Source organism: Musa acuminata, chromosome BXJ2-4 (assembly GCF_036884655.1).
Source record: "Musa acuminata AAA Group cultivar baxijiao chromosome BXJ2-4, Cavendish_Baxijiao_AAA, whole genome shotgun sequence".
Classification (NCBI taxonomy): Eukaryota; Viridiplantae; Streptophyta; class Magnoliopsida; order Zingiberales; family Musaceae; genus Musa; species Musa acuminata.
This window is the reverse complement of record NC_088341.1, coordinates 936,227-958,851: the sequence shown is the minus strand read 5'-3', so window position 1 is coordinate 958,851 and position 22,625 is coordinate 936,227. Positions and strand designations below refer to the sequence as shown.

Genomic DNA, 22,625 nt, shown 5'->3' with positions numbered 1-22,625 from the left:
ACATGCTCGATGATGACAAAAGATTAATATAGCTTACCATTTAAGATCTATTATTGTTGTTACTATTGAACAATATATCCAATCATACATTTATCTGTTGAACAGATAAGTGAAAAGACGCTAGTAACGTCACTGTGTTTATGCCGAAGGCAACCACGTAGGAAAGAAAGGTGGTTGTCCTCCTTGCCCAAAGGCATTGAGTGCCTAGCGACGATGCTTCCTTGTTGGAGCGTTCGTCGGGAGGAGTCATGGATAGATGTTCTTATAACATTCGAGTCATCATTCTAGTGTCAAAATGTTGTTTCCTCGATGTCGTTGGCTAGAGAGTCAACATAGCTTGGTTCGGTCTCGAAGGCATATATACGTCTTAGGGGCTAGTGTCGGGATAGGCATGGTAGCCCAAACGAGCAGTCGAGGTGGTAGGTGGACTCTCGAAATATTGCAGGATCTCAACGACTGATCCACGATCGTTTCGAGGAGCGACTTATTTGTTGAAGGAGGCTCGGGGTCATCTCGAGGTATGCCTTGGCCTTATTTAGAAGCACACAACATCGCTCCGAGGTGCTTCTTAGATGTGCCTGGGTCCTGCACAAGTCCAGGGGATATTCCAACCAGATCCCTCCGAAGCTCAAGTCAATCGAGTAGGTGGAGGAGGTTTGGTAAAGCTCAGAAGGGTTTAGATAGAGCCCGCTTGCCCTTGTTTGGCTTAGGGGCTTTGAGTTTTATACCCAAGCGATCGATAACGTGATGTCAACGATAAGTTAGAGTATCTCTTACCCTATCAAGGGATTATTGAGGACAACATCATAAGAATAGTCGTGAAGGTATATTTTTTACTAGAGCTCTTAGCTTGCTTGGGACAATTAGGAGATGCCAACAGGATAGAATACCTCCTACGTCGTTCATCCAAAAGGTAGAGCTAGGGAAGTTACCTCACACCACTTGGCTTCAGTACATGCCAACAGAAGGTAAGGAATATGCCAACAAATGAAGGTGAGGAATATACCTTATTTTCCTACCGGCGACTGCAAAGGGTTGATGTTTGTTGATACTTTTGCTTAGGTACCTTCCTCAACGTAGGTGGGCGGGATGAGTTGACAGCAGCACTATCATTTTCCTGAACAACAACAGATTTCCAATCAGATTCGAAGTAAAGTTTTCCATCAGACACATGATAACCCTGACTATACAATAAGAAAGAAGCTACTGAAAAGTTATCTGGAGAGAGAGAAACACTTCTGTTTAAATGTTATGCAGACTTTCAAAGCAAAAAAAGCTGAAAAAAGTTCAAGTATGAAATCAAATATAATGCACCATAAAGCAGCTCAACTGTCACCTAAAAGATACCTGTGATAAGGATTTACTGGAATGAACAAGTTAACATTGAACCAGATAAATTTACATAAAGAGCAGAGGATTTCCAATGTCCACCTTCATATTCGCTGCCTCTCATCTTGCTGCTTCTGTGTGCACTGTAAAGTAACAACCATATGTATTCCATTCATATTTTCATGAGAAACACTTCCACTCAAACTCTACTTACTTTGTTAATACTTTTAGATGTTCTATAATTGTTCTAAAAGAGAAGCTTTTCTGTATTAATCTGGTTATAGGTTTGTAATGTCTGATGACATTCTATGTCATCATCCGTCCCATACATAAATCTTCATCATATGAGCAAGTACATTCTATCTTTGTGTCCCCTTTCAGCTTTAGGTAATGCATAACGCTTAATTCGCTACTGCTACCCTATTTAATAACATAGGTATCCACATCTGGCTCCAAAGACTGCCTGTAAACTAAATTTAGAGAATTAACATCATATCCTGCAAAAACAAGTTGCACTTGGGCATCATCAACCATAAAAATTGTGCAACTCTAGTATGAAGCCTGCAAATATGCTTTAGTAATCAAGTCTCATGGTTCTCTTAGCATTTTTTTGGGAAAACATAGACAACAGATATAGAAACAAAAGGGGGAAGATTTGCAGAGATTAAAACAAACCGACCTGATATAGAATCTTTCATCAATGCATAAGATTAACCAGAAAATACTTGTAAAAGAATAACACTACTCTTTTAGTTATATGTGTTGAGGATTTGAAATGTAAGCCAGGACCTTTGATCAAACCCATGTTTACAATTATTTGAATTACACCTTCCCAGGAAAGACATACTGTTCTTGTATTGAAGAAAAGAATGCCCAAAAGGTTATATCAACTATAATTATATATAGGTCAAACTCAACTTGGATGGTATAGGCCCAAAGGCATATCTTTCTAATGGGAGACTACAACTGTCGGTAGTGTGACAATTTTTTTGGCATCTCTTCGTTTCTAATCTTTGACCAAGCTTCCTTCTCTATTTTCCGTATCCATTCTTTGGTTACATGGCAAAGCCTTCCAACCTCTTCAAGTGACTTGCAACTCCCGTCTTCTAAACCATATCGAAGAGCTAATACTTGCCTTTCTCTGGGATGCAATGTTTGAAGAAGATTCAAAGTATCTTGTCTCAAGTGCTGCTTCTCTATGACCTCATCTGGAGTTCCAACCGATGCATCTGCTATAATTTCCTGATTGAAAATTTTGATTCAATGTCATGTATTAAGTGGACATACATTGTATACTTTTTTCCAAATTGAACAAATCATACTTTTAATGAGAAGTCATGCTACATCAAAGAATAAACAGTTCAAAAATAATTTTAAGTTCATGAAGCCACAAAAGCATTACAAAAATCCATAAAGCTTTGCTTAAGAAAATGAATCTAGAGATGCTTAAATTATTATAGCTTTGCTTTTTAGAGGTCCTACGTTGTATACTTTCTCAAGGTCAGAACTAAATAAACTTACAACTGAAATAAAATGGACCAGTGACAGTAAGCCATAGTACAAGATTTATTTCAATCAAACCACCTTTACTTCTTTAAAATACACTTAACATCTTTTAGTTTATAAACATGCTTTTAGGTGAAACCAGAAGGCCATGAAAGAAACTAGAGACCAGCCTATATAATAAGATAATACAATGCATGTAGATAGATGACAATATACTGAAATTTATCAAATATTCTCAACAAAAAGGGGCTGTCAGTGCGCAAATTTTCCACCAATATTAGGATTAGGAGTGTTAATGTACAAAACTTCACACCTATAAGAACTAAGAAGATAGGCTGTTTCCTTGGTTCAAACCCTTATCACCAAGTCACAACATTGTCATGGCACCATGGCTCTCCATCTAAATCCCAACTCTCAATCCAACACTTGTATATAGCTCTCATTCAAATGAAAATTTGTGGTCAGATAAAGAGTTAATTCCAGTTAAGCATACTCTTGGTAAAAAGATCCATAAAGACAATAAGAAAGGGCCAACCTTCAGTTCCTTCAAAGGAATCCAAGCAAATTATGCTCTTAATTGATGTTTGGCAGACGAAGTGCCAAAAGCAAGGCAGGCATCAAAATATGTAAACTAAAATTTGAAGGAGAAAAGATGCATACATGCAAAAGCTTTCAGCTTGACTAAAATGAAAGGACAAGGAAGATTCTTAAAGCTGTGAATTGCATATACAAAGCTATAACATGCATAATGCAGGAAACAAATAGCAGTGAAATCTGCTTCTATACACTTCAATGACAAATATAGACTGCACTATTTGGATACACATCAAATTCCATCAGACAACCCAGAAACATGAGGAACACTACAAAGCAAAGAAACTGATCAAAGCATCAAATAGATATTCAAAGATTAACTAATAAATTAATCATTCCAAACTAAGTTTGGGGTTAGCTTCCATACCCTGAATTTTGTGCGCCAACCATCCCTGATTTCCTGCTCAATTGAACCTACAGCTCTAGAGCATTTACTAGCGAGTCTAACTTTAGCTAGAGATAAACCAGTTAACTTTGCTATCTCCTCGTCTTGTGGCTGTCTTCCTTCCCTGTTATAATGTGTTCTCCTAACTTTCTGTATCCGCTTAATCATGCTTTCCATTCTCACCTACAAAAGTCAAAAACAAAAATGAAAGTTTTATATAAGTCACAATAAAATTAGCTGAAACTAATGCTGAAAAGTACCGAATCTTCAATATCCTTAAGATGACCTACAGGAACTTGGATCATTCTGGAATGCCGTGCGACCATTGCCAATATTGATTTCCTGATCCAATATTGTACATAGGTTGAAAAGCGATTCCCCTTCTTCATGTCAAACCTTTCCGCGCCATTAAGGACACCCACATACCCTGCCTGTGGTACGTTTGCATGGACATAAAGACATATTCAAAGATAACTATCCAACGTCTTAACAAATGTACAAAGATGCATCTTCTGAACCTGAAGTAAATCATCAAAGGCAATCCCCATCCCTCGATAGTTCTTCGCAATAAACATGACTAAGGAACGGGTACTTTTTATAAGCGTATCTCTGCAATACCAACCAAATTGCAAACGCCATTGCAATGTCCTCATATCAACTCCTGCTGCTTCTGCCCATCTCGTATAACTGGGTGGTCGCCCAATTTCTTCCTCCAGCTCTTTACATATTTTTTCTAGGTTTGCAATTTCCTGTACATCAAATTAAACTCATTAACCTTGTCCTTCTTAAGAATTGCACAACTGAAGCATTTCAAATCCATGCAGCATGATAAGTACCTTAACTCCCATTGACATCTCTGATTCATTTCTAGCAATCACTTCCCTCCTGTTTTCTGACTCAAAATGGCCAAGAAGTTTTCTTGAAACAGTTTTTTCCAACACCAAAGACCTCTTCAGTAAGTGTCTACCCTTTGAAAATATTTGTGGAGAAGACATCTTGGAAGCCTTTTCCATTGCTCTTGCTCTTCTCAGTTTTCTCTTTTCCTTTTTACCAGAGTGGACAATTGTGCTACCCTTTTTGTCATCCAACGGAGGCTCAGAGGGACAGTCACTAAGATGCTTATTTACCATGAAATCTGAGTATACCACAGTGCTTCCCATGAGGGCTCTGGAGATACAGGAGGTATGAAATAATTTCAGAGCTCCAAGACTTCCTATATGAGTCAGAATATCTCTTTCCAACCTCACCATGTCTGCTCCAGCAATCAGATCTTCTATCCTATCAATATTTTCCATTAATAAGTTAAATTCTAAAGGGGTTTTCACTGTTAAATTTGCATGAAAAGCAGATGAAGCTTCCATCATTGGAATTTGTTTGTCCAAATCAAGGCAAATTCTGGAAGACCATCCATCCAATTTCACCTGATATTTAGAAGAAAACAAAATTTGGTATCAGCAGCATGAGCTAAATCATAAGGATAAGTACATAAGCAAAGACACATAATAAGATAGACCTTTACCTCTGGAGCATTATCAGAAATTCCCTCAACACTCTGTATTTCTCCAAACAATGAAGCATTTGCTCTCAATGTAGATGTATGTAGTAATTTACCTCCATCTAAAACAGTACGCTGCAAAGGCAGTCTTACAAATTTAACATAAACCTCTCTAACTCCCACTGTGTGAAGTAAGCATACAGCTGCAAGTAACAAAATACAAACATATACTGTTACATATCTATTACATATATCGACTATCGTATAGGAAACAGCAAAGAAACAAGGCCTTCAAAAATATATTGCATAATGATTATCACACACATTTCAGGAAACATGATTTTATGATAAAAGATTATCTATGTCAAGACAATTGCAGCCATGGCAAATAGTTCCTAACTATTCCTTCCAACACATGCTAACTTACAAGCCACAGTTACAATAAGAGAAAAAAAATAGAGATATGCCATGAGAACTTCATAATCAATTGGTTGGTGAAAGCCCTATATGATAATTCACAGAGTTTATGCTCATGAAACATATTAGAATGACACAAATGATGACATCGCATTGGCATCGAGTGCATTTTCTTGCAAATTATATCCTGATACAGCAAATCATTTTCAAAATAAGAAAACAACAGATAATAAATTGCAAAATGAAATTAGTTTCAAAAAATTGTATTCCACAAACAAAAACATATTAATCACTTTCTCTTTCCTTTTATAAGGTAGATGTATTTTCTATTTGTTTTGTCATACAATATTTCAAGTTGATAAAGTATATGATTGATATAGTTCCTCTTTGTATATCCTTGAATCAAGAGAAAAGAGTTCCTTATTAGAATGATTATCTTCAATCAAACATATCATTCTTCAGAAAGTTCAATCAAACCTATAATTCCATTCTTCCTTTCATCTAGTTTTCTTTGTTTTTTTCTTGGACAGCCTTGATAACTAAAATAGGATTGTAGCAGATGTCATCATGTGACTAAAAAAAAAAATTGCAAAAGACGTCCTAAACTAATTTTCGATCAAAATGGTTCTGCATCACAATCGAAGCTCAGATTTGAGTCTCAAACCATTGCCTCCATCACTGTGCCATGATCATCAACCTCATTGTACCCAGCAACACCATAATTGTGAATAAAACCACCACCTTCGTTGCAACTATTGCCACCAGTGCCTGCTATTGTCATCGATTCAACTCCATCGACATGCCACTACCACCACCACCATCACAATGATGGACATAAATCACCAAGCTGTTGCAGCCATTACCATGTGAAATGCGATCACCTCACACACGATTGTAACCAACACTATTGTTGCCACCACTGTAGCAGCTACCAGCCACTAGTGATGCTACCATCGCCTTGGTGCTATCACAGTTACCAAGCCACCACCACCACCATTGCAGTAACTGATGCTACCACAAGAAACTAAGTGAGTGGGAAAACAAGGAAAAAGAGGAAACCGCTAATATCAGATACAAGAAAGCTTAAATTACTAGGAAAAGGCCCAACTTATATGTGAACTCTAACAAGGAGATGATCGGCACGATAACCCCATCAAGGAATCACAACAATTATCGCATACAGCCATAGAAGAAAGAAAACGATACCTTTATCTACATATGAGCCGTAAAGAGTATTGGATAAATCAATCAAAGTTATGCTAGTAAAAACCCTAATCCTAACAGAAATTTGCGTTTACTCGGAGCATCCGCCAAAAAATTCTTCCTCGCGAGTAACGGCAACTCCGAGTAATTCGTGAATTAGGGTTTCAAGAAGAGTTGCACTCGAAGAAACAAGAGAAAGAATACGAAGAAGATAGTGAGCGGAGGACTCACAGGAAAAAGAGGAGCATGGATTGGGGAGGAGAGGAGGAGGCGGGATTTTCGTAGAAACCCATCCCTTGGAGACCACCATGAAGCGAAGCCCCATCCGCTGCTGCGGAAGAAGCTGCCGCTGATTAGGAAGACGATACCGGTAGTGGTAGTGGTAGCGCGCGTGTGGAGGAAGAAATCGAGAGGGAATTTGGCCACTCACACCACCAATTTCCAATCTTTGGGAGAGATCCTATCTTATTATTATTAGTATTAAATGTATTCGATCACAACAGATGCTGTGGTGTAGTGGTTATCACGTTAGTCTTACACACTAAAGGTCCCCAGTTCGATCCTGGGCAGCATCATTTAATATTTTGTTTTTTTTTTTGCATCTTTGTTTTGTGCATCAATTTATGTTTTTTCATTCATTATTAATCTGATGGATTCAAAATAAGTTAATTTCCTATATTTAATCTTTTTTTAGATATTTATTTTGTGCACCAATTTATTTATTTTACATTCATTTCTATTCCGATGGATCATTTTGTTTTGTTATTGCAACAATTGATAGGTTTGGACGGTCGAATTATATCTCATCAATATCTATAATGATAATATAGTATGAGAGTAAATTAAAGTTAAACACAAACACATTAACTAAATTCAAAAAAGAAATCGTTACTCGTTTTTAAAAATAACATTCTTTAAAAAAAATCTTAGAGAAAAAAAGAAAGGAAGAATTTTTCATCAAAGAAAAGAGAACTCTTATTATTTCTTCCGACTTTTCTAATGGTTGGAAAACAACAAATCTTAATTGTAGATAACAAAAAAGAAAAAAAAAAAAAGAACAACACAAAAGTCAACCCCGCTTAAAGTCCAAATGCCAAATGAAAAAAAGGCTCACATCCCTACTTGTGGGAATACTCATTGCCTATTATTGTCCTTTTTTTCGTTCAATAAATGAAAAAGTCAACGAGGAGTGTCGTATCCCTTTGTTCTTTTAATGTTCCAACTTGTGGATTAGAAATGGCCGCATAACATCTTTAGACTTGGTTCACGTTTCACTTAATAAGTCAAACCACAAACCAATAAAATTTGTGTAGACTTATATAGGCTTCGTATAGACCACTAAAAAAGAGAAGAACTTAATGCAAACGCAAACCGTACATAATTCCAATGTCAATGAAGATAACTATGACAAATTCATGACAATGATTGCATCCGGTTTGAACTATGAGGTGGCAAAAGTCAATGGCATGTTTATCGATCCAATCATGAGCAAAAGACAATGTAGATCATGATAGCTAAACTATATCTCATGGTAAGAAAAAAAGTAGAAATTTTCTTCTTTTCTTTTTTTTTTCTTTCAAATAGTAAATGGTAAGTACGATTTCGATATCTTATTATCGATAATTAAAATTTTTACAATCAATCTAATTTTAATATAGCATGTGATATTATAAATTAAGATCCTCGACATGTACTCTTCCTATTATAAAAGTTCAACTAGTATTTAGTGTGAGTAAGATAAATAATAATTTTTTTCTCTATTTCATTACCATCATAAAAAATAAGGTAATCGAGCATTTTAGAGATATTGAGATCAACTAGAATATTAATGAACATATGATTAATTGATGAAGGTTGATTTTGAAAAAGAATGTATAAATTGGAAATATATATATATATATATATATACATATATATATATATACATATATATATATATTTGCTAACAATGTTAACAATGATTAACTAGAGTTAACTATTTGCTAACTTAGGTTTCATATATATATATATATATATATATATATATATATGCTAAAAGGAAACGCAAGAGAAAGCCAATGTTCGACGGCTCTCTCTTTATATAAGCACAGAACTGCAGTGCCTTGAAGCCCTACTGCGCCCTCTCTCTCTCTCTCTCTCTCTCTCTCTCTCTCTCTCTCTCTCTCTCTGCAGAGGGCACAGAACCGCCCATTTGCCTCATTCACTTGAGGTTGTAATAAGGAGCTCGGTCTTCCGCGGAGGGGGAAGAGAGGAGAAATGGGGAGAGCTCCGTGCTGCGACAAGGCCAACGTGAAAAGGGGCCCCTGGTCCCCCGAGGAAGACGCCGCCCTCAAGAGCTACATCCACCACCATGGCACCGGTGGCAACTGGATCGCTTTGCCCCACAAAGCGGGTCATCCCTTGCTCATCCTTCTCTTATTCTGCAACCGTGTTCTTTGCTCAGTTTCCACCTCTCGAGTTATTCTCTCTCCCAATTCCTTGTCGTATGCAGGCCTCAAGCGTTGTGGCAAGAGCTGCCGATTAAGGTGGCTCAATTACCTCAGGCCGGACATCAAGCATGGAGGCTTCACGGAGGAAGAAGACGCCATCATCTGCACTCTCTATGACAGACTTGGAAGCAGGTTCCAAGTGTTTCATCTTTGCAACCATGTCCAGTTCAACAACTGCACTGTGGTGTTCTAAGTTTGACTGTGATCAGGTGGTCTGTCATTGCCTCGCATCTGCCCGGAAGAACCGACAATGATGTGAAGAATTACTGGAACACCAAGCTCAAGAAGAAGCTGATGGCAAAGCAGGCAATCATCTCAGCTCACAACACAGCTCCACCTCCTCCTCTCCTCCCGACAGTCATCGAATCCGATGCTTACAGCAGCAACAAGCTTTCCTCGATGCCTCTTCAGCAGCCTCTGAAGGTTGTGCCGTTTCCCATGACGAGCTTGATCGAACAGCCTCATGACTCGAGCCTCGGTTCTTCCATTTCTGTCCAACACAACAGCAGCAGCAACAGTGACTCGCTCCTCGCGGCAATGATTGGGTTTGGAGACGCCGGCGACTTGCTCAGCGACTCATCGAACATGTGGGCTACGGCTGGCCAAACTCTCACATACTCATAGCAAAGCCATCAACCGATAGCCAGGGAGACATGATGGAACTGAGAGGACAGACTGCCAGTTCTTAGTTTGGCTGCTTCGATCTTTAAACTTGGGGAAACCTCAACTAATGCTTATAGTTTTGCATCAAATCTGAGTTTTAAGAATGGTGATGAGACTGCAAATGCGTGCATGCTTCTTTCACTTGTCTGACCTACTGCGCAGATCAGGTCATGAAAGTTGCATGGTTTCTACAGCAACAAGATTCCCTCTTTAATGCTGCCTGTCGTTTACTATGACCACTTGTTGTTTGTTGATTCAGCCAATGTTTTGGTATGCCTATCCTATACATTTTGTTGATCATCTCTTCTCCTCTTTTCATAGGACTGTGGGGCTGTGACTATGACACTGTGTCAACTTTGGTGAAGGTTCACTCATGCCTCTCACATGTTTTGATCAAAACACCCAAACATAGACATGCATCCAGTTCTTATCTAACAGTCCAAATGAGGCCAGCAACCTCAAACCTCCCTACATATATGGAGATCATGTGGAGTACATCTCTCTCTCTCTATCTCTCTCTCTTCGATTCTCTGAATGATTGACTGAGATTATGGAACTAATGTACATCCATATCTGATTGATGGAGACTTGAGGTATGATTTCAAATACTGATCAAAATAGTATATACTAATTAATTAGTACTTATCGGTCCGATCAAAGACCAATAAAGATCGTATATTATCCAATACACTAGTACTAGTGATCCTACCTTAATCACTGGTGTAATGAGGTTAAGATTATGACTTGGTTGACTTTGCCAAACATCAATGCTCAGTGCCTAAATTCCACACAAAAGTGTTTGACAATCCATTGCATCAGCTCATATTACACATTTCAGATCAATACAAGAAAGTACTGGCTTTTGTTTTTTTGTGTCTTTGTGAATCTTGAGTGATGACATGCAACTTTTTCCTTTCATTCACAAGTGGAAATAAGGTTAAAGAATGATACAAGTATTAGGTTGGATATCTGTATCAGACTTAATATAAATCATGTCCAGTAGCATAGCATAGCATAGCATGGCTTAACAAGTTGCTTTACAAGTGCTCGGAATTGTGCTTTGTCATTCATGTATGATGATAAATCTCACAGTAGTGCTGCTCGGAAGAAGGAAGCTGAACTCCTTTATTGCGTCTTCTTCCTCTTTTCTTAAGTTGATTAGAACAGTCAATTTAGCTTCTCAAATGAATTAGCGATGTGGGGGAAATAAATCAATTGCCACACCACCATCCAATTAAAACCGAAAATTTCTTGTCTAAATAGAATATGTTTGTCACCCTCTACACTCGGAATATCTTTCATATAGAAAAAATCTATTCTTTTTAACTTTTGTATATTATTTTATCTAACTTAGTATTGAAAGAGAATCAGTGTCTTATTATTTTTAATGTACTCATTTATTTTGATAGTTGCATCACGATACTCCGTCCCGATCTCTTTCACCTTATCATATCATGTAAGGAATCAACCATTATGCTTTATCAAGATTCATGATAAAATATATAATAAGGTCAATCCTAAATTCCCTTGGATATTCATGTCGTTTTTATATGTTGACTATAATAAAATCGACCTAAATTGGCCCTCATGATAGAAGAAAAAATATTCACTTAGTGTCCACTTCAATATTGGAAGTCATAGAGTTGACATTCATCAACTCATAAGTTAAGTTGAATCTTACGACATAACATTCTATCGAGAGACAATTTCAAGTCAGCGGAGTGATGATCAAATATAAGCTATTACTTGAGATTTTTCAAAGAGATGTGTTCCACGTAATAAATGATCTGTATCTTCTTTCCCTGAAAATATCTATTACTTGTATCCATAGGATGTAAGACCTGTTGATGAGATTGGAGTTCCTTTCATAATTCCACTGATATTGATGAGATGGAAGACCATGCTTTCCTTTGGTGAAGTCAATGATCTTAACTTTTGATTTTTTTTTTTGGTTTATTATGCATGATTTAATTCATGGAGTAAACATGAAATATGCTTACCATATGTTTTATCTCACTGTTTATCTCCTTGCAGAGGTGATAGAGGAGATACGATAGTCGAACAAGAACAAAGAACATGACAGTCAATCCAAGTGTTATGAAATAAATTATTCACAAGATCTTTATTTTTTTTTTAATTTATTGATATTTTCTGCCAGTAAACCCCAAATTAGTCAGGCAAAAATATGATGAAAATAAATTATCTAATAAATAGTTTTTTCTGTGTCTTCATCAGCCTAATGCCCCACAAAAGAAGACAACAAAACAATTATTAAGCTATGACTGAAAGCTTTCTGTTATCACATGTTTTCTGCAATCCTTAATTCCAATTTTATTATTTATTTATTTATTTATTTATGATATTACAATGAATCTCTTCAATTTAAAAACTTTGTGAATAATAATTAATAAATTAAACTGAAAACACTGATATACATATCCATAATAAAGTATCCATTAATAAAATAAAATAAATATAATATAATATATTAAAAACAAAGTTAATGTTTTTTTGTATTTATAATTATAAATTTAAGTCTATTATATGTATTCCTTCAAAAACTAAAAACATACACATATCATCATTACAGTTAATCCCCATTAGCCATCAAAATTTAACTATTATTTGAGATTATAATTTAAACCAATATTCTCTAAGAATTGATCATGATGCTAAAACTATGCATTTTATATGTTTACACACTTTGCTAATTAGTTAACATTACTAATGTTAATTATGATTAGTAATGTTTAGTTTTTAGATCGATATTAAAAACAGTGACACGCTGAGAGGATCTTAATATTTCATGAGATATAAGCTATATCAAAATTTTTAATGATAATATGTTTCTTCTAATTATATATATATGTATATATATTGAAAATAAAAATGATAATGATCAAATTTACATAAATATGTCACGTGCGAAAACGCAGTTTCTCTGGTTCGAAGGAAGAGTGTCTAAAAGGGGCTTCGGACCTCACGAATTTGAAAGAATTCCGATCTCCATTCGCCTTCTCTATTCAACGTGATCTCTCGATACTCTCTGTCGCTCTCGGCTATCGATCTCAATGGTACGCTTTCATTCCTTCTCTTTCTCTCAAGTAAATCCATCACGTTTCGCGAGCAATATTGTCCCCCCGAATTGGGGGCGAACCAGGATCTTCCATCGATCCCTAACTCTCCGATTAGGGTTTCTGATACTGTCTCTGAAACTAACCCGAGTCCCTGCGGCTACTCAGATTAGAATGTTTCGTTGTTTCAGCATACTGACCCTCTTTTAGGTAGGAATCAGATTTACACTGGTTTTGATGCTTGAAGAAACACTACACTTTTGAGTCCCCTTTCTAGTTTAAAAAAAAGGCTTCATCTTCCAGTAGGAGGCATGAGATTACATTGATTTCGATGCTTAAAGAAACACGTAGGAGTTGGCTTTCTAGCACACAAAAAAAAATCTTCTTCTTCCTATGGGAAAGAAAATAACAAAAATTCTAGCTTCTGTCTGTAGGAATCCTTTGTTTCTGGGTATTTCATATTTACCTGCAGCCAAGAATTTAGCTTGAAGACGCATCCATCGAGCAAGAAAAAGTCACACTAACATCTATGGGAACTGCAATGACAAGGTGAGCGAGCTTTTATAACCTTTGGCCAACAACTTTTTGGAAGTTTCAAGTTATTTATTTTAAGGTGTTTTGACATGCTTTATATAATAGAAGCCAGTGTTTACTTAATGGAAACACTACCTCTCTGTGGTAAACAAATTTTATTTATTCTACCGTTCATTTGGTCTGTTTCATATTCCACATTCACTCTCTTTCAAGGAGTATTATCCGTTTGCTACTATTTGATGTCAGAGTATGTAATGCCAAGGTGTATCTTGCGCAAGTAAAGAAGAGGAAGCATGCATGTAGATCTCTATCCAAATTTTCCTGTAGATAAACAACTTGGGGAATGCTAGCAACAATAATTGGAGAACAAGTAGAATGGCTATGCTATTTGACTGTCTACCCAAAGAAACTTGGGAAGACTTTTGCCAATAGATTTGTGATAATTAAACCACTTCAAAATCACCATGGTTGTGCGATACATTGCTACATGATTCCATAGATTATTTGGTGCTAAGTTCATACTGATCATGATCTAGATGCACTTATTTGATAAATGCACACATCGTAAAGATATGTTGCTTCTCCACTGGAAGACAATATATCACTTAATTATGCTGGCACACGCTGTCAACAATGTAAGCACAAGATAATGGTTTGCCGATGCTATTAAATAACCTTCATATTAACTAGAACCATTTTCCAAGCATTTTACCTCGCCAGATGTCTGTTTGGGTTGCTCCTCTCTTATATTTGCCTCCTCGACATCTTTCGAACTCAAAAAGCTTGGCTGATTGGTTGATGACAGCAGCCTAGCCCACATTCTGTCAGTGATGACGACCTTATTTCGTTTTTCTGTCACCCTCTGCAGTTGTAGAAAGATTTTATCAACAAATGAGAAGCTAATGCCAATATCAGCAATTGATTAGAGATTCTTATGATGTTTTTAATATCTCTTCTAAAGTACATTTGGCATACGATTTTCAAATCTCCAAAATCACATAAAAGATTTCAACTATACAAAAATATGTACATCATTCTTTTATGAACAAAATAAAATCTTCACTTTAGCTAGATAATCAAGGTGCATTTGTGCATATGGGTCATACATGAACATGCATATGCAGTGTGGCTTGTACTGATAATATAAATCAACTCCCAATATGATTCTTCTAATGACAGTCAAAAAGATCGCATAACTTTCTCTAAATGCACAAGACCAATATAACAAATCAGAAGATATCTCATACACTAACGTATTCGTAAAGAATGTAAGGATATAAAGTAGACCTCAAGACCACTAGCCTCTGAAATTTATTCTTCTAGTCTCATAATTGTAAATATCGTATATTGCTTGAATGTAAATTGGAAGACAAATTCGGTTTATTCAATTTACATTACTCTAGAAGCTCCTCAGAAAATAACTACCCACACTAGAAAACAGAAGGTTACCGGATGACACAATATAAAGTTCTAAACAATGATTATGCATAGGCAAACAAGTAATTCCACATTGGAAATGAAAGAACAACTGGATTTGATAGTCACAGTGAAGATTATGCAATCAGAACATGATTTTACCTAGATTTTCAAATTAACTAAGATAAATGATTTGCACAAAAAATTTCTCCATGGAATTTGACATTAAATTAAGGTGAAATTTCCAGTCGTCAATATAGAATTAACCGGAAACCCTGATTTCAGCAAGTGAGCTTTGATCACATAGTTATAATACTTACATCAAATGGTATGTATGTCTGTCTGCCATTAACTAGCCCCACAGTGAAACCTGTGTATCCAGCCATTGCCCCATGGACTGCACTTTGTGCCAGAAGCGTGCAATAGACGTTATCAGATGCATTGCTTGGAATTGCACGAATCATATATGTCGGATCTGCATTTCAAAATACAAACATTTACGTCTAACAATTTAAAGAGGATCTGATTGGGTCAAGTCTGCCAACATACCTATATATTTAAGATTTATTGTCATCTTTTGTCTGCTTGTGAAGTAATTCTGCATGGTAGAACGGAAAAAAAAAAAAGAGAGAAAACAATTAGTCTAGTGGACTTATGGATAATTTGTTCTTCAAAGCTGCAGATGAATCATACTGAATCATTTGCTGCTAGGTGATTAAGTCCAATCTAGCAATATCCGTATTGAACAAGCAATAAATCGACAAGGAAATTGATCTGAATATGAAAATTCACCTTTATTCCCTGGGACAACCAAAGCCCAACATCCAGAAGCAGCTTGTTTCCAGAAGCATCTTCGTGGTCCATTGACTTCATACTTTCAGCAATAAGATCTTGTCCTGCTCCCTCGGCAACAACAATTACCATGTGTCCATTTTCTTTAAGCCTCTTCTCTATGTATTCATAAAGACCACCTTTGCCTTCCAGATAAAATCGTGATTCTGGAATTAAGCAACAGTCCTAAACGAAAGAAAAAAGAAGCACCAGAAAGGCAAATGACATATCATTTCTTAAATCATTCCATAGCTGAAATTCCAAAACCAAATGCCTCAGCCAGTGGATAAAAGCATCTACAATAAACTAATACAAAAAAATGTAAGTATGATGCTTACGACATCTCGGCTCGCTAGAGTAGCATACATTGCAATGAACCCTGCATCATTAAATATTTTAGGCTTATAATGCACATTGTACAATGAAGTCTTAAATTAATCAACATAATCAAAGTCTACATAAAATTCAACAGTTCATGTTAGCTGAGACCGTATTTTGAATCATATTAAAGTTTTCATGGCTGTATTCTGTTCTGGAGAAAACTTTGCCGGCTTGCACATATTTGGCAAACGTTTGAGACATGGAGCCAGATTAATCAAATGTCAACATGAAGAGATAGTGCCTCTAGTAGATCTCTAATTAGGTTATCTATTAAATAGAATTGAGTATCTACAATCTTTATTTTTCATGTTAATCATCCCATAAGGTCCAACAATTTAAGAATAAATTATATCACATATCACTATCGGATGTTATTTTTACCAAGAAAAGAGCTATACCACTGTAGCGGCCCATTAGTTTCACTACGCCTATACCATTCTCAACACTCTCAGCCTCCACATGTGCAGCATTAATTGCCCGCTGGGCTTCTTCGACAGCAGTATCAAAGCCGAAGGACTTGTCAATAACCTAAATCACCACTTCAAATGTAACAATCATAAAGTGGTTAACAAGACAAAGAAGCTCATTGAAGTTTACAACAAATGCTGTACCGCAATGTCATTATCTATTGTCTTAGGGATCCCAGCAACAGCAACTTTAAGGCGACGCCTTCGGATTTCCTGCAAGTTACAATCAAGTAGAACTTGTCAGATAGCTTATCATCTTCTAACATTCCAGAAATGGAGATCTTAATTCCCTAAGACAAGATCGAATAAAATTCTAAAATGAGAAGGTAGATTGCATTTGTTCTTCAAGCACTAGAAAGGAAGAGCTTTGGAGGAAGAGTGGAAATGGAAATCCAAGTTTGCATCAGAAGTGGTATCATCAACGAAAGCAAGGGAGGGAGCAAATAGTAATTTACCCTGGACGACTATGGATAAAGTTGCCTCCGTAAATTTCCATCATGAAAAGTAAATATCTTCATGTGTTGTCAGATAGCATTAACAGATAGGTGACATTAAACTTGTGTGGAGCAAGTTTTTGGGTTATACCTCAAAAATAGCAGCAGCTCCTTTTTGGGTTCCATCTCCTCCTATGATGTAAACCTGGAGTGTGAATATTTCTTCATAAATCAATCTAAAAACTAATATTGGTTGAACTTGCAGAAAACAAATAGAATTCACAATACAAAGCAACACATTCTTTTACCTGATTTATCCCACGATCCTGAATGTTGTCAACTATCTTCAAGGTATCATGACCTCCTCGTGATGTGCTGAGGATTGTGCCGCCACGTTTATGAATATCATTTACACTCTTTGGTGTCAACTGTATGGTGTTGCGAGCATAGAATCCCCTGTATCCACCCTATAAATGCCAATAAACAAGTCATTACAGCAATATCATATATGCAAAAGACCAGACAGCCAATCCAAAATCTACATTCTCAATTGACAAAACATCATACTTTTCTACAGCATAAGCCATTAACCATATTGACCTCCATTCTAGTGTCAAAACAAAGAATTTGTACCATGGCCGAGACCATGGTTTCAACTCTCAAATATCGGTTGGGATGGGGCATATCCTCCAGTATTTACTGACTGATACCATATATTTTCGGGTATCCTATCAGGTATACCGATACCATATCGGTCTAGTAGATTACCCAAACTGGCTGGTATTGGATCAAGATTTAAATCCTTAGACAGGACAACATCCTTCTTGCGTCATCTGTCAAACTCGACCTATTTTTAATCAACGTAACATATATGAGCCCTGTTTGCTTCAAATTATCAGCCTACATTAAAAAACAGGCATCAAATGGTGAAGTTACTGTCTACAAGTTCCAAACTTGAAACATATAGTATTATGATGCAGAATCATCTTAGGTATACCTCATTACTTGAAGGATTGCTGTTATTAGTGATGTGCAGACCAAGTAAAAAACATTGATCTTAGTTAACAATTTAAGTACCATAAATGACGGAGTATACAGACAAATATCCACAAAGGATTCAACTCCCATATTGTCTTTAGATGTCATCATCATATATATTAATTTTGCCTCCTGATGCTTGAAAATATTGTCCCTGCTACCTGATAGATGAGATGTTTTTCAGGAAAAGAATGTACACCTAGTCAGCTACATTATTTGGAGATGCAGGACATACGGACAATACAAATGTGATTTCTCAAAGTGACCGTGGAGATATCTTAGATATCTTTGTATCAGTAATTCCAGCATTTAATTGCTCCTAGTCTCCTTGATTGTCTAGTGTGAAATTTCAAGTACTCTCCATAGAAGTTACAGATATTTATGATGTTTCAAAGGAAAAAAAGATGTTCATTAAAGATGCTTGATCATGATAAATCAATCTAACTAAATTTAACTAGTGACAAAATCAGGAAACCTCTACAGGTGGAAGATTTTTAAGATGGGCACTGACCTTTATAGTCATTCCTAAATGGAGACGCAGCTAGGAGTCGTTCCTAAATGGAGACACAGCTAGGAGTCGTTCCTAAATGGAGATACAACTAGGACAGAAAGTAGCCCCCCTAGTAAATTCTACAATGAAGAAGTTGCCATGGCACACAAATAACATTGCAGACTATATCTGAAGGTTTTCCAAGTTCCTAGGAAACATTTTCTCCTTGATGATCATAAATAGGATATAGACAAAAACGGAACCAATTAGCTAGTAATAGTCAGGACAGGCTTTAGCATGTTGTAGATCATGACGGTACACAGGAATTCCCCCGTCTTTTCATATCCAGTCCCTTAACTGTGAATAAATTTACAAGAATGTGCAGTCTAAGTACCTAGACAACTGATTTTTCAACCAAACTCATCATACAGTCAGCTGTAGACAGTATTATTGAGATAGTCTCACAGAAACATGTATCTATCCTTGAGAATTAAAGGTAGAAAAAGAATCCAAGCAATTGTCCAGAAGTAGCTTAGACTTAGGCTCCAATTTTGTGGTATGCAACAAATAAATACTAAAATTATTAGATAAAAAGTTAATGCCTAGGTGATGAAGAAATTGCGGATGCAGCCTTGTTCAATCCATCTCTAAATGTATACACTGCCAAGTTCATTTTCAATGCAACAAGTCCAACAAAAGCACCAACAGAAAGCACATAAATGAAGTACATGCAGCATTATGCAAAAGACCTAAGAAAGCAAGCTCCAAATGTAGTTCAGAAATTTTCCCTGACCTCGATACCAAGAACTTTGTTGACATCGTACATGTAGGACAAGCCACATATTATTTCACGGATCACTGTGTTAAGCCCAGGGCAAAGACCTCCGCATGTTACAATGCATGCATTCACGTCATCTGATTCAAAGTACACCTGAACAAATACAAGGTAACCTGTCAATTAAAAAGTGTTCAAACCAATTTATGATCAATACATTCAGGCGTACAACCAATACAGTATACCCTTTGGCGGGGTCCAGCACGTCTAAAATGGATCCCTCTTGGGCTGTCTTTCTGGACGACAACCTATAGACCACACAAACCCAATTTTAGTCATTAAAGAATAAAGACCGTAGAAATACCATTAACATCTTTTCCACTACTTGCGTCTAAGACACTCCTCACCTTCTTTGGAACAGTATCATCTTGATTAACGAAGAACTGCCTGCAAAGGAAACAAGGAGTTTAATGGATCAAGAAGTATGACATTAACAAAAATATCATTAGCTGTTGGAAACTCATGTAAGGCATTAGGAGACAGGGTGAATGAGCATACTTGACAACTGAATATGCTGGATTTTCTTTGATTGGATTTGGGTATGTCTGTAGCAAAAGCATCATCACAGCACTTGAGATTTAACTTCCAAGAGACTAATTTCAAAGGTGACGAACACATAAAACTGACAACATTAAGAGGTCCTGATGTGATAAAGATCCATATTAAGTTCCTCCTCCGAATCTCAGATCTTGTTCTTCTCTCTCCTCCATTTCTTGATTATTGTAATGGCAGCCCCCAGAAGCTAGATCAAGGGCCTTCACGAGTAATCACTCTGACCTGAGACTAGGATCTGATCTAGATGGTTCCGATCTAGCGGGATGTCTCGATAGAGAACACCTGACGCCAAGATCAAGCAACAACTTGCTTGCCCTGTAAAGATCACGCACTCCTCTGACCAGAAATCGGGGTTCCCCTTCATCCCCCAGATCCGAACGCATAAAAGGACCAAAGAAGAGTGAACTCACCGGGAGATCGGCGAGGTAGTCGGTGAGGTGGGGCACGTCCTCGAGGACGTAGCCGAACTCTCCCTTGACGATCTTGAGCGTGGATCCCGGGTCGGTACCCATGACCAGCGACGCAGCGGCAGGCCCGGGCGGAGGATCGGCAGAGGACGGCGAGGTGGCACGGACGCGGGGGAGCGAGTTGCGGAGCTCGAAGTCGATGATCTGGCGGCCGGTGGGCGACTGGGGCTCGTGGGACTCCGCGGCGGCGTCGATGCGGGTGTCAGCGGCCTCGGACTGCATCGCGGCAACTGCTGGACAAAATGGCGAGTGAGGAAGACGGGAGGCTTTGGAAGGAAGCCATCGTTGCCATGCGTACGATATGTCTATATAACAATATTCAACAGTGGTGGAATTCCCTCGATGTCGTCACGGAATGGAAAAGATGGAGTCGCTTTTGCTTTATATATTGGGAGTTCTCGTGACGCTGGCCGGAGAGGAGAAGGGGGAGGCGACGAGAGTGGAGAGAGAGAGAGAGATGTCGTCCTATTTAAAAGGTCTTCTAATAGTTAGACCTGGAAACCACTCGGAAATCACCACTTTGCCACTTCGTGCGAATCGTTTGACCCCGCCGCTGATTCGTCCGGGCTTCCCGGCCACGACCGATGGTAGTTAGCCACGTCATCAGAAGATGGATGCGGTGGTGGGAGTCCATTGGGACCCATTGTTTGCTGGGTCGCAGAAGGTTTACGTCTGATCCGCATCGGGGCCCACATTTGCGCCAGTCTTCGTAGAGGGAGAAACGCGAGCATCCAAGAAAAGGTGGGCGTGTAAAATGCTTCGTGTTTTTGGCTTTTCGAACACTAAAAAGCAACTAATATTATTACTCGAAAATTTGAGTAAAATAACAGCCAACGCTCAAAATAGGAAACAGTCTTCTCGAGTGAATTTAAATCTTTGAAAGAATTGTAACAAAAACCTTATATTCCTCAAAATATTTATCTTCCCTGGTAGATTAGGGGGTTTACTTAATGAAAATATCTTCAACGTCTTGACAAAATTTATCTCGATCTCAATAAATTAAGAAACTTAATATTGAGAGTCGTCATTGTTGTTATTGCTATAAGAAATTGATTTTTCTCTTAACGAGTAAAATTTAGTCATTGCAATTGTACTCATTCTTGAATCAAAAAGGAATGTTAGTTGTTCCAATCGAATTTGGTGCTATCGCCCATAGTAACCAAGCCGCTAGTTTAGTTTATTTGATAGATTAAATAAACAATGTTCATTATAGATAGGACATGGGTTAATGATTAGAATAAAGATGCAAAGCATCATTAAAGTCTTCTCCTTTGAGAATTTTCTATAGTTGAGTCTTGCAACTGTAATGATCACATGAGCTTAAATTTGTACTTCAACATCATCCTAGTTTTAAGCATGTCCATTTATATATCAATCCTTTCCAAATTTGAAGATTGCACATTAGACCCTTTATTTTTAATAGTACATTAATATATTTCACATATATAGATATGTCACTTCATAATTTTAAACCTTTCATATATGTCGTCATGCAAATTGCTTCATCTTAAGATTATTCTTATAGATTTCTCATCTTTTAAGGGTATTTATTATTTAAAAAATATTTTCCTCATCACTCTACAAATAAAATTCTCTTAGATGTGATTTGGGATTTGAGAAATTATTTTTTACCCTTATATTAGAATTAATAGACTTTATAATTTAAAAATTTTTAATGCCTAAAGCATTAGCTTAAATCTTTTTTTATAATGGTTGAAATTATTCATCATTATTTATCATAATATTAATTTTCTACTTAACATGACCCATAATTATATTTTTATAAGAGTCCAACGATAATTACATTTTTGACTGGACTCATAAAATTCTTGGAAATAAAAGGATTTTTTTTCTCTGGAAACACCCAAAATTTGAGATTGTCTCCAAGAAATTTCTAACATTTATATATTTAATTATTTAATCTCCTCCCACAAAAGAAAAGCAAAAAAATAAAGGCGTACAGCACACAGCCACGTCTCAACCCTTGAGCAATACTTGTTCGATCCGCTTCACGTACCCACG

General features: G+C 37.0%; 3 protein-coding genes, 1 long non-coding RNA gene and 1 other non-coding gene across 8 annotated transcripts; 3 read left to right on the top strand and 2 right to left on the bottom strand.

The window, feature by feature from the left end:
* Positions 1 to 2,091: 2,091 nt before the first annotated feature.
* On the bottom strand, positions 2,092 to 7,334 carry LOC135609370 (RNA polymerase sigma factor sigC-like). Its single transcript, XM_065102558.1, has 7 exons — positions 7,161 to 7,334; positions 5,334 to 5,512; positions 4,651 to 5,235; positions 4,333 to 4,563; positions 4,105 to 4,245; positions 3,797 to 3,997; positions 2,092 to 2,571 (listed from the first exon to the last, which is right to left on the bottom strand). The coding sequence occupies exons 1-7, from the start codon at positions 7,252 to 7,254 to the stop codon at positions 2,290 to 2,292; spliced, it is 1,713 nt and encodes a 570-aa protein (XP_064958630.1). The 5' UTR covers positions 7,255 to 7,334; the 3' UTR covers positions 2,092 to 2,289.
* A 97-nt stretch (positions 7,335 to 7,431) lies between these two features.
* Positions 7,432 to 7,504, top strand: TRNAV-UAC (transfer RNA valine (anticodon UAC)). Its single transcript has one exon. It is a non-coding gene; the product is annotated as a tRNA-Val (tRNA).
* A 1,563-nt stretch (positions 7,505 to 9,067) lies between these two features.
* LOC135608870 (transcription factor RAX2-like) lies at positions 9,068 to 10,180 on the top strand. Its single transcript, XM_065101919.1, has 3 exons — positions 9,068 to 9,321; positions 9,421 to 9,550; positions 9,628 to 10,180. Exons 1-3 carry the CDS (start codon positions 9,186 to 9,188, stop codon positions 10,040 to 10,042), a joined length of 681 nt encoding a protein of 226 aa, XP_064957991.1. The 5' UTR covers positions 9,068 to 9,185; the 3' UTR covers positions 10,043 to 10,180.
* A 2,849-nt stretch (positions 10,181 to 13,029) lies between these two features.
* LOC135609369 (uncharacterized) lies at positions 13,030 to 14,109 on the top strand. Its single transcript, XR_010485756.1, has 3 exons — positions 13,030 to 13,155; positions 13,590 to 13,704; positions 13,936 to 14,109. It is a non-coding gene; the product is annotated as an uncharacterized LOC135609369 (long non-coding RNA).
* Positions 13,119 to 21,042, bottom strand: LOC103980383 (ATP-dependent 6-phosphofructokinase 6). Of its 4 annotated transcripts, none has more exons than XM_018824729.2 (15): positions 20,547 to 21,042; positions 20,080 to 20,126; positions 19,929 to 19,968; positions 19,767 to 19,829; positions 19,540 to 19,677; positions 17,527 to 17,685; positions 17,370 to 17,423; positions 16,929 to 16,997; positions 16,716 to 16,845; positions 16,275 to 16,315; positions 15,898 to 16,122; positions 15,655 to 15,703; positions 15,426 to 15,580; positions 14,402 to 14,551; positions 13,119 to 13,621 (listed from the first exon to the last, which is right to left on the bottom strand). In XM_018824729.2, exons 1-15 carry the CDS (start codon positions 20,823 to 20,825, stop codon positions 13,547 to 13,549), a joined length of 1,674 nt encoding a protein of 557 aa, XP_018680274.2. In that variant the 5' UTR covers positions 20,826 to 21,042; the 3' UTR covers positions 13,119 to 13,546. The 4 variants fall into 4 exon arrangements, with proteins under 4 accessions (XP_018680274.2, XP_064958628.1, XP_009395051.2 ...); XM_065102556.1 differs by lacking the exon at positions 13,119 to 13,621 and adding an exon at positions 13,668 to 13,691; XM_009396776.3 differs by lacking the exon at positions 13,119 to 13,621 and adding an exon at positions 14,252 to 14,313.
* Positions 21,043 to 22,625: the final 1,583 nt, after the last annotated feature.

Excerpts from the sequence above, each read along its gene's own strand:
- LOC135609370 (XM_065102558.1), bottom strand. The coding sequence starts at position 7,254 with ATGGGGCTTCGCTTCATGGTGGTCTCCAAGGGATGGGTTTCTACGAAA. Across the intron at positions 5,236-5,333 it reads TTTCTGATAATGCTCCAGAG|GTGAAATTGGATGGATGGTC; the intron begins GTAAAGGTCTAT and ends TCTAAATATCAG. Across the intron at positions 4,564-4,650 it reads AGATGTCAATGGGAGTTAAG|GAAATTGCAAACCTAGAAAA; the intron begins GTACTTATCATG and ends TTTGATGTACAG.
- LOC135608870 (XM_065101919.1), top strand. The coding sequence starts at position 9,186 with ATGGGGAGAGCTCCGTGCTGCGACAAGGCCAACGTGAAAAGGGGCCCC. Across the intron at positions 9,322-9,420 it reads CGCTTTGCCCCACAAAGCGG|GCCTCAAGCGTTGTGGCAAG; the intron begins GTCATCCCTTGC and ends TGTCGTATGCAG. Across the intron at positions 9,551-9,627 it reads TATGACAGACTTGGAAGCAG|GTGGTCTGTCATTGCCTCGC; the intron begins GTTCCAAGTGTT and ends GACTGTGATCAG.
- LOC103980383 (XM_018824729.2), bottom strand. The coding sequence starts at position 20,825 with ATGCAGTCCGAGGCCGCTGACACCCGCATCGACGCCGCCGCGGAGTCC. Across the intron at positions 17,424-17,526 it reads AGGATCGTGGGATAAATCAG|GTTTACATCATAGGAGGAGA; the intron begins GTAAAAGAATGT and ends TTCACACTCCAG. Across the intron at positions 16,316-16,715 it reads ACTAATGGGCCGCTACAGTG|GGTTCATTGCAATGTATGCT; the intron begins GTATAGCTCTTT and ends TTAATGATGCAG.